This window comes from Sturnus vulgaris, chromosome 3 (assembly GCF_052056855.1).
Source record: "Sturnus vulgaris isolate bStuVul1 chromosome 3, bStuVul1.hap1, whole genome shotgun sequence".
Lineage (NCBI taxonomy): Eukaryota > Metazoa > Chordata > Aves > Passeriformes > Sturnidae > Sturnus > Sturnus vulgaris.
Genome location: NC_142245.1, coordinates 108,993,775 through 109,006,649, shown reverse-complemented (window position 1 = coordinate 109,006,649; position 12,875 = coordinate 108,993,775). Strand labels below are relative to the sequence as shown.

Sequence of the window (12,875 nt, the reverse complement as noted above, 5' to 3'; positions counted from 1 at the left end):
CTAACAGCAGGTGTGATCTGTTGCAAACTCTGTTCTTTTGTTTTTCAGGCACTTATCTGGACATGAGTGGGATGGCTTCATACCACAATTCTTCCCAGGAAGAATACATCCCACACTATCTCCAAAAGGAAGACCCCTTTGCATCAAAGCTCTCCAGAGAAGCTGACATCATAGCTGGCTTTTATTTGACAATAATTGGTAATGATTTTATAACTGGTCTTTGAAATATGACTATGCTCTTGCATCCTTGCAGCTCTCAGAAAGGAGGCAGAAACTGCTGTTCTTTAGTTGGGTAATTACATTTTTTCATACTAGAAAGAAAAATCTAGGAGGGAGGAGAGATTATGTGTTAGAAATATGGTTAATATAGTTAGAAATATGGTAAATATCAACAGATAATGCTACTGCAGGCAGCCAAAAGTGACTAGCAGTAGATGTTCCAGCAAAAAGTGAAGAATTCCTCATTGTTTTTAATAACTGATAGGTTGCTACTCTGCAGTTTAATTTGTCCCTGGGCAGAATAGGGTTTCCCTCACTATGCCATGTGGATTTTATGGCCTGTTTTCACAGCCTCTCTCATGAGCCTGCACAGCAGTGAACACCCTCAGATGTGTTCATGTGACCCTTGCTCAGCTCCTGGCATCATCTCTCCTCTGTCACACATCATATTGAGCAATATTTTCTGCCCAGCACCCTCCTCATCCTTTTGTGTTGGAGTCCTTTACAAGGTTCAAAGTGACCTTGCAAGCAGAATAAATGCAATTATCTATTGGTTAGTGCACACCCATGATAGCTGTTTTTTCTTGACAGTATTACATGCCAAGGAGTTATCATTCAGCAGGAAAATGCTGGTCTCTGTTTCTTCTAGGGATAAACCCGGCCTTATTCTTGATGATTTGCCTTCTTTACTTTATGGAGGAGGGCATAGTTATGTATTTTTGTGTCCATATTTGCCTCAACACCTGAAGGAATGGCATGAAGCTGAGTCAGGGCAGGTTTAGGTTGGATGTTAGAAACAAGTTTTTCACCCAGAGGGTGCTTGGGCACTGGAACAGCTCCCCAGGGCTGTGGTCACAGCACCAAGCCTGACAGAGCTCAAAAAGTTTGGGCAAAGCTCTCAGGCACAGGGTGGGATTCTTGGAATTTTCCTCTGCAGGGTCAGAAGCTGGACTTCAATAATCCATGTGGGTCCTTTTCAACTCAGGATATTCCATATTCTATTCTATTCTATTCTATTCTATTCTATTCTATTCTATTCTATTCTATTCTATTCTATTCTATTCCATTCCGTTCCATTCCATTCCATTCCATTCCATTCTTCTTTATATATTTTAAGTTCCTTTATGCTTTATGGTCTTAGTTCAGCAGTTTCTCACAACTCAACTGCTATTTTCTCACTAAAACTGATCTGAGGACAGAACTGTTCTGAAAAATCCTGGGCTCCAGATGTCAGATGTCTAAAGACAAGGCTGAAAACCGGGTGTACAGTGATTCTTTGACATTTATTTCAGTTTTGATGCATTGTCTTGTTCAATGAGATGTTCACAAACTATCAAGATCTGTCAGTCAGCCTCACCTTTGTGCTTCTCATTCAGTACTTTACATTCCCCCCTCCTATTCTGTCTTACTGCTTTTCCTCTGACTGATGTAAGTAATGTAATCTTTTCCACAGTGGAGGTAGCAGAGTTTTTATTATTATTTCCCTTCTCTTTCTGTTTATTTCTCATTTCTCTTCTGCTTATGTCTTTATTGAAAAAACGAATTCAGAGCAGCAGAGGTGAAGGTGAAGCTGTATCTCAGTGCTGTTGTTGGTGTTCATACACTGTTTTGTAGGTATCTTCACTTTTCACACGTAAATTTTTTTTCTGTTGCTCTGCCGACAGATGTCTTCACTGAACTGTACAAAACAAACTCCACTTAGAGTCTTTTTTCACTTGGTTAAGTAAATTCAGCTTTAATCCCAGGAAATATGTCTGATGGATGAATCCTCTCAATATACACTGTGATGCCTTGTTATATTCACTGTATTTAGTGTAGATTTATCCTGTTACAAAAATTACCCCTGTCAGGTGTGAAACGTCTTTAAAATCACAGACATAACCAAATTAAGGCAAGGAACAAGAATCAAACATTTCCGGTGAAAAGCCAAAATCCAGCCAGAAAGGCACAAACTTTCATGAGCAATGTGAGGAAACTGAAATTATAATTTTAAAAGCTCTCATAATCATTTAAATATTGGACTTGTGAACTCATTCTATCCAGTGGCCTGGGCCCGGGTAGTTCAAGCCACAGCTCTGCTGTACCTGTATGTATCTGTACACATAATATCCTACACTTAGCTCTAAATTAAGTCAATTTTTGAAGTGTTTGTTTTTCATTGCATTTTACTTGGTTAATTGCTTTGCCCTTGTGTGCATAACAAACTTCACTAGTGGCTTTCATTAGAGCCAATTATGGTTTTCCCATATCCATATAAATGCTGTATTTGCACGTTCCTTGGATCTATAGGATAAGGAGGTTAGGAAAAAATTCTTCACTAAAAGAATGGTTGAGCACAGGAATGGATTGCCCAGGGAATGATGAAATCTTTAGCCCTGGAATGGTTCAGAAAATGAGGGGACGTGGCACTTCATGGTATGGCTTGGTGGTGTTCAGTCAAAAGTTGGACTTGATCACCTTAGAGGTTTTTTCTGACCTAAATGATTTTATGATTCCATGTCTGTGTTTTTTTGTTATGACTTGTGATTTAGACTGAACCTATCACATTTTTTTCCAGTGATCTGCATTTCCTACTCCTTTGCAGATCACTTCCAAGAAATTTGGCCCCTCCTGAGGATGACCTGCAGGGACATCCTGACAGCAGGGACAGGGCAGCAGGAGGTGGGAAGTCAGGACAACTTTTGTGCATGTCTTTGCACTTGAGCTGTGTAAGGTGCTAGTGAGCTTAAAATTTCATTCAGATAGGGGAAGAAGCTGAACAGTGAGTGAACAAGGCTGGATTTTATCAGGAAACTGCAGAGCTTTTAGGGTCAGACTGGTTGTACAGCTAAAGTATTGCAGTTTGAAATAGAAAAATAATTGGGTTTTTTTTAAGAAAATCAGGAGTCTTGACTAGTCTGACAAATTCTATGTGAGCACATGATCCTTTGTCCTGAATAATTCATTTCCATGTGTAGCTTTCTAATTGTCCAGAAGAAAAAAAAATCAGACTATGCACATGGTTATAAGAATCCAATTCTTTTGTCTTTGTCACTTCCCCCACCAGCTTTTTCATCACTGTCTTGATTGATTCACTGTACAGCTGGGCAGGGTGACAAACTACTGAGCAGGGACCCGCTGGCTGTCAGCTCCTCTGAAACCCCTTGGCAAATCACTATTGATTTACAAACTGTTGTGAAACAGCTTAATTGAAAACTGAACTACCTTTTTTCCCTTTTTTTTTTTTTTTTTTTAAATTTCATTTTCTCTGATGGTTTAGTGCTGCTGTCAGGTTGGAGAAGTGGAAGTTTATTTCTCCATTTGGCTACGTGTAAACCCTTTCCCCTCTCTCTCAGGTTGTGTGTCTCAGCCTGGCTCTGTCTCTGCAGGTGTCACATTTTTAGTTATCACATCCTTGGCTCTTTGTATATATGTAATAGTACCACGGTGCCATGCACAGCTCTCCTGGAAAAGAACCTCTATTTTATATCTGAAATGTCTTTTCCCCCTGTTTCCAACCTACCAGAGCTGGGAGCCTGCTCCAGAAAAGGCTTTAGCTGACTGCAATGATTTCATAGCAGGAGAAATGGAGAATTAGATGCCTCATCTAAGGAGGCTAAAAAGTTTTCACCACCAAGGAGTTAAAAAAAGATTCAGATAAACAATTTTCAGATGCAGGCATAGACAAAAGGCAACACAAATTATCAGTGGACCCCTTCCAGCCACGGCATTGGGAGCTCAGTGGGCTGGGGCTCTGTGAAATATTGATATTAATAACAAGCAGTGGTTGCAGAGCAACTTGGCAGCTTCAGAGCTGCTTGGCTGATAGAGATGTCTCTCTAGACTGCCAGTCAGTTGAAAAAGATTCAGGAAAATGTCAAATGCTTTCAAAAGGTATTTCAAACTGGATGCTGGCATTCTAGTTATCCTAAATATCACTGGAGAGGAAAATGGCATTAAGAGAGAAAAGGATTAAAATATATGAAAAATGCTCACAGCATTGAGATTCATTCACTCAGCTGCAAGGAAGAAAATGACTCATATGAATATTTCTATCTGCTTATAGGTTGTTCTTAAAATTTAATTCACCAAGGGTAAATCATATTTGATGAGAAAACTGAAGATCAGTAATAAGCCAGTTTCTATCCTGTTTATTTTGGACTTTGATACCCCATCAGCTGAGGAAAGTTGGGTTGTTTATTGTTGGAACCCTGAAGCCTGGGAGTTTTAAACTTTCTGTGCTTTCTGGCACTGACCCTCAAAAGAACTCTGCTTCTGACCCGAGACCTTGGAGAAGGCTCCAGATTTGAGTGATAGAATCCCTGGTGTGTAGTTAGAATAGAAGTGTGTGCTTTCACATGGTGAAGGGTTTGGAATTTGGGGTTTTAGAATATAGAAATAGGTATGGGACAAGATGGAGGTTCTTGGGCTTTGTGCCTTTCTTCCTTCTTGTTCCTTCTTAGTTTCAGGTAATAGTTTTCGGTTGGATAGAAAGTACTGCAGTGTGGGTCACAGGTGTTTGGTTATCAGGTCAAAAGTATAAATAATACAGATATTAGCTTTTCATTGGATGGTTAGGCTTTAAATGACCTCGTAACTAGCTAGATCTACATTTTCTTGCTTTTAGCTTGTTAGGTAGAAGTGCTGCAGAACTCTCTGTACTTTAAATAAGAATTAATAAACAGCTGAGTCTGGACAAAAAAATCTGTCTCTCATACATTCAATCCTGACTCTGAGTAAAGACAGAAGCAAAAAGGAGCTAGCCACTAATATGTGGAGCCACTAATAGTTTGTGACTTTTTTCAGAGTAGTGTGATGAGTTGTCCTCAGCAGGTTGCCAAGCACTCAGGGCAAACCTGAGAGAGGGACAGGGAGGAACCAGGCAGAGAAAAAGCAGTGGAGATGAGGACAGGGTGGGGATAAAGACAGGGAGATCCACTCTCAGTTACTGCAGTGAGCAAACAGGCTCCTTGAGGGGAATAAACTCAGGATCATGGAATCACAGAATGGTTTGGGTTGGGTGGACCTTAAAGATCATCTCATTCCAGCTCCCATCATGCTCCAACCCCCAAAGCTTAATGTTTAATTACTGGTTTAGGCAGTGAGAAACAAGGTGTCAGACCTAAAATACTTATGGAAAACTCTCTTCCTCACCCTTTAAATCCAAAATACTTATGGAAAACATCCTTCTTCACCCTTTAAACCCAAAATATTCATGGAAAACATCCTTCTTCACCCTTTCCTGGGCTGAACTTCTCTGCAACATTTCCCTCACTGCTGTTGTAGGTCCCTTTGGTGAGGCAATGGCAGCACAGGCACTCTTTGCTCTTCACTCCTCCCTTCTGCATTTCCCTCCTCATGTGTCTCCCCTGATCTGGTGTGGGGCTCAGTGGATCATGGCCCCTTTGGGTTTTTCACCTTCTTGCTCCATGAGAGGGATATTGTGTGCTGTCCTGTGAGAGCAAAACTCTCACCTTAAACTCTCTCAAACATGAATTAGTGAAGACACATTTCCTTTAAGGGAGCTGGAAATCCTATAATTTTCTGTACCAGTATGATTAATTCCATGGCAGATGAACCATTTGCAGTGCCAGTACTTGCAGGTCCTTGGGTGATGATATGGAAAAAGATTCTCAGCCAATATGAGAAGGATCCCATGCACTGAATTCCATCTGGAAGTTAAAATCAGATTAATCACTTTTATTTTATGATTTTTCTTTCTTATGATAGAAATAAATTTTAATGCAAGATTTAAGATCTGGTATTAATATATTAATTTAAATTAAACTAGCAATTTATCCCTCAACATCTGATTAAAGTATTTAATAAAGTTGAAATTGGTCAGATTCTGGTTCCTGTGATTACAGAGAGCTGAATTTCATTATTGTGACTGTATAAATGTTTGAGTGAGAACTGGGTTGGTCAGAGCAGAGAGATTCTGGAGTTTTTGTTATGAGCATTCTGTTGATGACTGTGCAGGCTCAAGTGGTGAAAGCAATGCCCTGCTGCAGAGGGGAAACAGAATTTCCTGTGAGAGGGATGTGTCTGCAGCCGAGCTCTCTATGAGCTGCACAATGACAACGAGGGGATGACATTTCAGAGTAAAATGCCCAGCATTAGGGACCACAGGTTGAGGCTGAAAATATCAGGGAATTTCACAAGGAAGATGGAATATTGCTGTTTTTGAGGATGATTCTAACTGGAATGTTATTCTATTTTCCATTATTACAGGGATCCTTTCAACTCTGGGAAATGGGTATGTTATTTTTATGTCTTCAAAGCGAAAAAAGAAGCTGAGACCTGCTGAGATAATGACTGTTAATTTAGCAGTGTGTGATCTGGGCATTTCAGGTAATTTTATGTTTTTATTCTCCCTCGTTTTTGCTATCTCACCATTCTGCCCGGCAGCAGCCAGAGACATTCCTCTGGAAGTCATGGGAGCACCAAATGCCTTTTGCTGAAGATATTTCTATTATTTGCATATAAATAGTAGAGGAGGATGGAAAACAACATTCCTGAGCAACTTGATGGGAAGAAATGAACAGAACAGAGGAAAAATTAGCGTTGATTTTATCAAACAGGCAGAGCCCCTGTTCACCCCAGCACTGGGCAGGTGTCCAAAGGCAGCTTCCATGTGCACCCTGGCACAATAACCACAAAATAGCTCGGTATTACAGGTGCAGAAAATTACATTTTCTTGCTATGGGGTGAAATAGAAAGGATCCAAATGCCTCAAAAATACATGTTTAGCCAAATAATTGGAATATGCCCGTGGCCATCATCCCACCAAAGCTGTTAGTTTTCTCTCTAGTGGCCATCCTCCTTTGTCTCTGGATCAGAAAAAATAAGCATTTGTGTCAATCTGTAGAGGATGAGCCAACTGGGAGGATTTTTGTTTCAACCCCACAGTTTGGAAGTCCTGGCACTGGAGGAGGGAGCTTTGGAGAGGATGTTTTGCATCCAGAGCTGCAGAGATGGTTGTTTTGGCTCTTGACATGAGATTGATTCATCTGCTCATGGGTAAATACAGGGAAAGGGCTGGATGTCCTTTAGAAAAGGATATTTTGGATGGCAGACAGTCCAATGGGTATCAGGACCCAGCTGACCATGGGATCTCCCCAGTGCCATATAAATAGAATTATATTCCCATGCTTGCAGAGTCATCTGTCCCCTATGTGTTGAATACACTGGGACCTCTGTCCTCAGCTCCAGTGCACCTTTTTCCTGCCCTTGTCTCTGCCAGATGTTTTAGCCCCATCTCAATGTCAAAAATATCACTGAAGAATAAAAAATGATGGCTCCCAGCCTTCCCAGACTGATGCTTGTTTGAGCTCTCATGGCACAAGACCAAAGATCTGCTCATCCCTGCAGATTCCAGTGGTTTTAGTCAGTAAATATTAATTTCTGAAGGAAATACCAGTTCAGTAGAAGAAAGATGTTGGTATAAATATCACTGCTACCACACAGAGAAATCCCAGTGATTTCTCTGGCATTTCTGTCACGGGCACACTACTTCCCTCTCTCGACACTTAGAAGTTAAGGAAAAACCCCAGGCTGCCTTTTTGCTCTTCTCTGATATTCCCATTTTCTTTGTGTTTTAAGAATCTGTATTATAAAGTTCATATGAGTCACTCCAATGAGAAGTAGTGTTTCAGGAGAATTTCCCCAGCTTTATATTCTGAATGTTGCCCAGAGAAGCTGAGGCTGCCCCATCCCTGGCAGTGTCCAAGGCCAGGTTGGATCAGTCTTGGAGCAACCTGGGATAGTGGAAGCTGTCTCTGCCCATGGCAGGGGATGGAATGAGAGGATCTTTAAGACCTTTTCCAATCCAAAATATTCTGTGATTCTATGAATTTTAACAGGTATCTCCTAACCATAAAAACTGTGTGTCCCAACCATTCAAACTACAGCTTGTTTGGGGCACCACCTGGTCATCTTGCTTTCTTCCACAGGATCTCCATCTGGGTTTAAATTTTGGAATTCAGAATAGTGATTGCCAGAGCCATGCTTGGTTTTATCTGCTCTTTTTTTTTTCTTTTGTCTTTTTTTTTTTCTTTTTTTTTTGGTTGTTGTTGTTAATGGAAGGTGCTAAGTGCTAAGTTGAGAAATGTGATGGGTTCTGTCTGCTGGACAAACTGAAGATAGGATTTTTTTCTGCAAAATCTTCATATTTCACACCCTTGTTTTAACAACTTTTTGAAAGAAAAATTCTGCTTCCTGCAGATTTCCACAGGGTGGCACCAGCCCCTTGTCCAAAGCTGCATCAGGCTCAGTTTGCTCTGGCCTGGGCTGCTCCGAGTCCTGCTGCTGAAGAGAAATTTGATTTTGTACACAGAAATGTGTTGACCTTTAGAGCTGTCAGTCACTTATATGCCTAAAGCTGCTGACTTCATTGTTAGCACATGACATTCACCTTGCCATATTTAATGTTTTTCTTGAAACCTTAATCACCAAGGTCAGCTTTTGCTTGGAAAATTAAAAGTGCATTTATTCTGCTCAGAGAAAAGCACATCATACATTGACCTGAACACATCCTACAGGTCCAGGCAGAACTTTCCTCACAGGCTTAGGCTGAAGGAAAGTAATCAAAAAATACCTTTTTAAAAAAATGCATCTGATTTTGAAGGGTTTCAAATCCTGATGCTTTTGGCATAGAAGATGGAGCAAAGGTAATTTTCTGCAAGATTTGGTTTTGGAAGAAATGATTTAATTTTCTGTTAAGAATGAAAAGAGAATGTGTGGTTTTACATCAGTTCAATGTGAAATTGAATGTTTTTAGGAAAAATATTTTCCTACAGATCACTTCAACAAAATAGAGATTTTTGTCTTGGTTTCTATGAATAGGTTATGTTGTAGGAAATACAGTTTGCAAGATAATTTTTGCCCTCTTCATAAATCAATTCACTGAGTTTCTGTGACATTACAGACACTGTGGTTCAGCCAGGGAAACCAGCCCAGGGAAGCTGAGATGTTTTCAAATCCTGCTCCTGTGCAGGAAGGAATACAGTCACAGGAAGGTGCAGTTCAATATTTAATGTTGTTTGAATGTTGCAGTTGGAATGTTCAGGCCTGGCAGAATTTAAGATCAGGCTGGTAAGTAAAACGGAATCGTTTGGAAAACGGGTGTCTCTAGATTATAAATTTTTGAGTTTTCTATGCCATTAAAGTTGATTTTTTTTTCTTTGCCTAAATTAAGACCAAGAAAAAGGCAATAATTAGGAGAAAATGGAGATTTATGACTATATAATTACAATTTTCAAACATTCTCTTTGTCGCAATACTTACAAAGAATATGAAAAATGTGAAGCTACTTTAAGGTGAGGATGGAATATCATTTGACCAAACTTCACTTCTTTCATAATGCAGCACTCACTTTTACCTGTGGAGAAATGAGTGAGCTAAAGTGCCACTAAGAGAAAGCCTCAAAAATATTTACTCATTTCCCATCTCTTTGGGGAAGCTTAGAATGTTTTGGGATCTGTGTGCAGTGACTTGCTAGGAGGCACCAAAGGAATGTGTAATGTGGAGAGGAGCTGAAACCACCTCTGCAGCTCAAATCCATATCTCTCCTTCCCACCTAACACTTTACCTCACTGTGTATCCTGCTGCTGGGCCTTGGCAGGTTTGAAAAAAGAAGTTTGTGAGGGCAAGTTTCTTTACCCTGTGCTGGAAGACACCCAGTTGGCTACAGGGATGTAGACTAAGTAGATCTGGGCTTGTTTTAAGCTCTGACTCACCATCATCCATCCTGTTCAGGTACTGGCATGTGGATTTAACACATACTCTGAAGGTTTCATAACGAGAAGAGTCTGCCCACGATCAGTTCCAGAGTGTTGGCTCACCTCTGGTTCCTGTGGTTTACAGTAAAGCACCTGTTCCCAGCCCTTCTGCAGGCTTGGCTCGTCCTGCCACATCATTGGTGCCCTGGGATGCAGCCACAGCTGTCTTAGGCTCAGTCCTGTGCACGGAGGGCTCACAAGCCATGGGATCACAGGATGGTCTGGGTTGGAAGGGGCCTCAAAGCTCATCTTATTCCAGCCCCTGCCATGGGCAGGGACAGGGTACCAGGTTGCTCCAAGCCTCATCCCACCTGGCCTTGAACACTTCCAGAGATGGAACATCCACAGCTTCTCTTGGCAACCCATGGCAGTGACTCACCACCCTCACAGTAAAGATTTTCTTCCTAATATCCCATCTAAATTTACCCTCCAGCCTAAAGCCATCACACACTGTGCCTGAAGACGTTTCTCCACATTGCAGAGCACTTTTATGGGTATTAATTTTCTGCAAGGGAGAGGGTTTGCCTTTCTGAAAAAAGGATATTTTCGCAAGGATGGATTTTGCCAGTGGGCTGACATTCTCTTCTCGTTTTGAAGTTGTAGGCAAGCCCTTCAGCATCATCTCCTTCTTCTGCCACCGCTGGATGTTTGGGTGGATTGGCTGCCGCTGGTATGGGTGGGCTGGATTCTTCTTTGGCTGTGGGAGCCTCATCACCATGACAGCTGTCAGCCTGGACAGGTACCTGAAAATCTGCCACTTGTCTTATGGTAAGACAAATGTACATCTGTGTATAGATAACTGTATTATCTGTGGCTGTAGAAAAGCTGTACTAAGTGCTATAGTTTACTACACTGAAAGAATAATTAAACTCTTCAGATTACTTTTCTTAAGTATACAGGGGGTACACAGGGGAGAGAAACATGTTTACATGATGCAAGAAATCCCAGTTAAATTCATTTTGCTGGATGTAACATCCTCACTGTTGTCCCTCTGCTGTCTCCTTAAGCCATGAGTTTTTGTAACCCCTCATAGACAAATCACTTTATGTCTATCAAGGCCTATTAGCATTAACAGAAGCAAGTACTGCATATATTGCAGGGTCTTATGGACCAACACACAAAAATATTCCTTATTAGATGCCTAAATTCCTCTGTGGTGTGTGGCAAGCTATTTAAAACACTGAAGATATTTGGAAGGGCAATAAGTCATAATGTGAAATAGTCTCTTAAATTTGGAAATGGAACCTGAGAGGATGAAGTGAATTTAGCAGTATGAGGTGTTACCACCATATCCATCAATATCTTGTACCTCTGGAATATGATATATTATATGCTTCATCCTTTCCAGTTAAATGTTATTGTCACAGTTTAGAAAATATATTCTTCTTACATTGTAAGGGACTAAATTCCCATCCTAATACAGGGAATGCTCAAGGTGACTTTACAAGTAATAAACACCTGGCCCGTGTGACTTGAGGGACACAACAGATTTTTTTATGATGACATGTAATATTGGTCATGTTAATTGTAAGGAGTGTTTGCAGCTAGGAAGTGTAAGTAAGCCAGTCTGTGCAAGCTGATCAAAGCTGTGCTGCTGTGCTAAGGTGTCCTGTCATAGACCCTGCTGTGTCCATACTTTTTCCCTGAATGGGAGTGCAGGGGAGGACTCCTTAGCTGAGTTTTAGATACACCACTAATATTAAGCAGGATTTCAGTTCTTTCCATAGAAGCTTTCTCAAAATAATTCAGAGGCAACCCAAATCACAGACAATTTTTCACAGACTTGGTGAGCTGAAGTGAGTATTTCATGGCTGCATTCATGCCACCAGCTGTGGTGTTTAACATGGCATCTTAGTTCATGGGACAGAAAACTCTTCAAAACCTTTATTTTCAAGGACTTTGATCATGGTGGGCTGTATAAAATGATGGAGAGCAATAAACAGATGTGTTTATCATGCTCAGTGTAGGTGGTTAAAAATGTTTCTCTTTTAATAATTATGCTATTATTGCTTTGTTTTTCCACCCCTGAACACAACAAACCACCTTTCTGTCTCTCAGCCATCACACATGAATACATCATTTGTCAGGCAATGTTAATTTTCCTTCCAGTGACCTGGACATGTAAAATCAGCTGCGAAGGGAAGCTGGACACCTCCAAATTACAGGTGTTTCTTTTTTAGGGTTTTACTTTAAGTCACTCTGAAACCCTGAAGAAATCTCCTTAACGTTAGTGTGAAGCACGTGAGTCTGAGGCTGCAAACAAGTTGGGGGTCCCAAGATGGAAGATGTTATTACATCATATTCCAAGCTTCTGAAAAAATTAAAGATTTAAATTTGCTAGTCCTATCTGAGTCCTACATGCTGAACATGTAGATGATGATTAAAACTGAAACTTTTTCAAAATGAATTAGATCTGTATGCAAGATGAGCAGAGAGACAATGTTTAATCTCCAGGAATTCTATTTCCATTTAATTTTAAAAAAGGGCAAGGATACATGAAAACACATATTTCAGATACATCTGACAGGACATATATGGTGATTTTCTGTACTGGAAAAGAATGAAAAAGTAAAATGAAACCTTAGATATCTTATTTCCACTGTAAAGCCTTGTTTTTCAGTCACTGAATTTGAACTTTAGCCAAGTAACAGGAGAGAAAGAATAGGAAAAAAACCTAAGTTACAGTAAAGAATTGAAATTACTGGACAAGATTCCCACGACTATTGCTGAGCTGGTTGTTGGATTTCTTTAGTTTGGACTCTTCTCAGTTGTAATTCATCACAAATTAAAGCAAAGATGTGAAATAAGGACAGGTGAAGCCTTCTATGTAAATGTGCCTTTGTCTTCATGAGGCACAATGTGAGCTCAGGGTCACTATGCAAACCTGCAAAAACCCAA

General features: G+C 40.5%; 1 protein-coding gene across 2 annotated transcripts in view; it reads left to right on the top strand.

Moving 5' to 3' along the window:
* The window catches only part of OPN5 (opsin 5), a 36,584-nt gene that overhangs the window by 10,749 nt on the left and 12,960 nt on the right, over nt 1-12,875 (top strand). For both annotated transcript variants that reach the window (XM_088162493.1, XM_014872899.2), the window contains 3 exons: nt 49-198; nt 6,430-6,549; nt 10,575-10,745. In XM_088162493.1, the coding sequence (XP_088018619.1) occupies nt 63-198; nt 6,430-6,549; nt 10,575-10,745 (427 nt within the window). In that variant the 5' untranslated portion in view covers nt 49-62. The remainder of the gene's footprint in view (nt 1-48; nt 199-6,429; nt 6,550-10,574; nt 10,746-12,875) is intronic.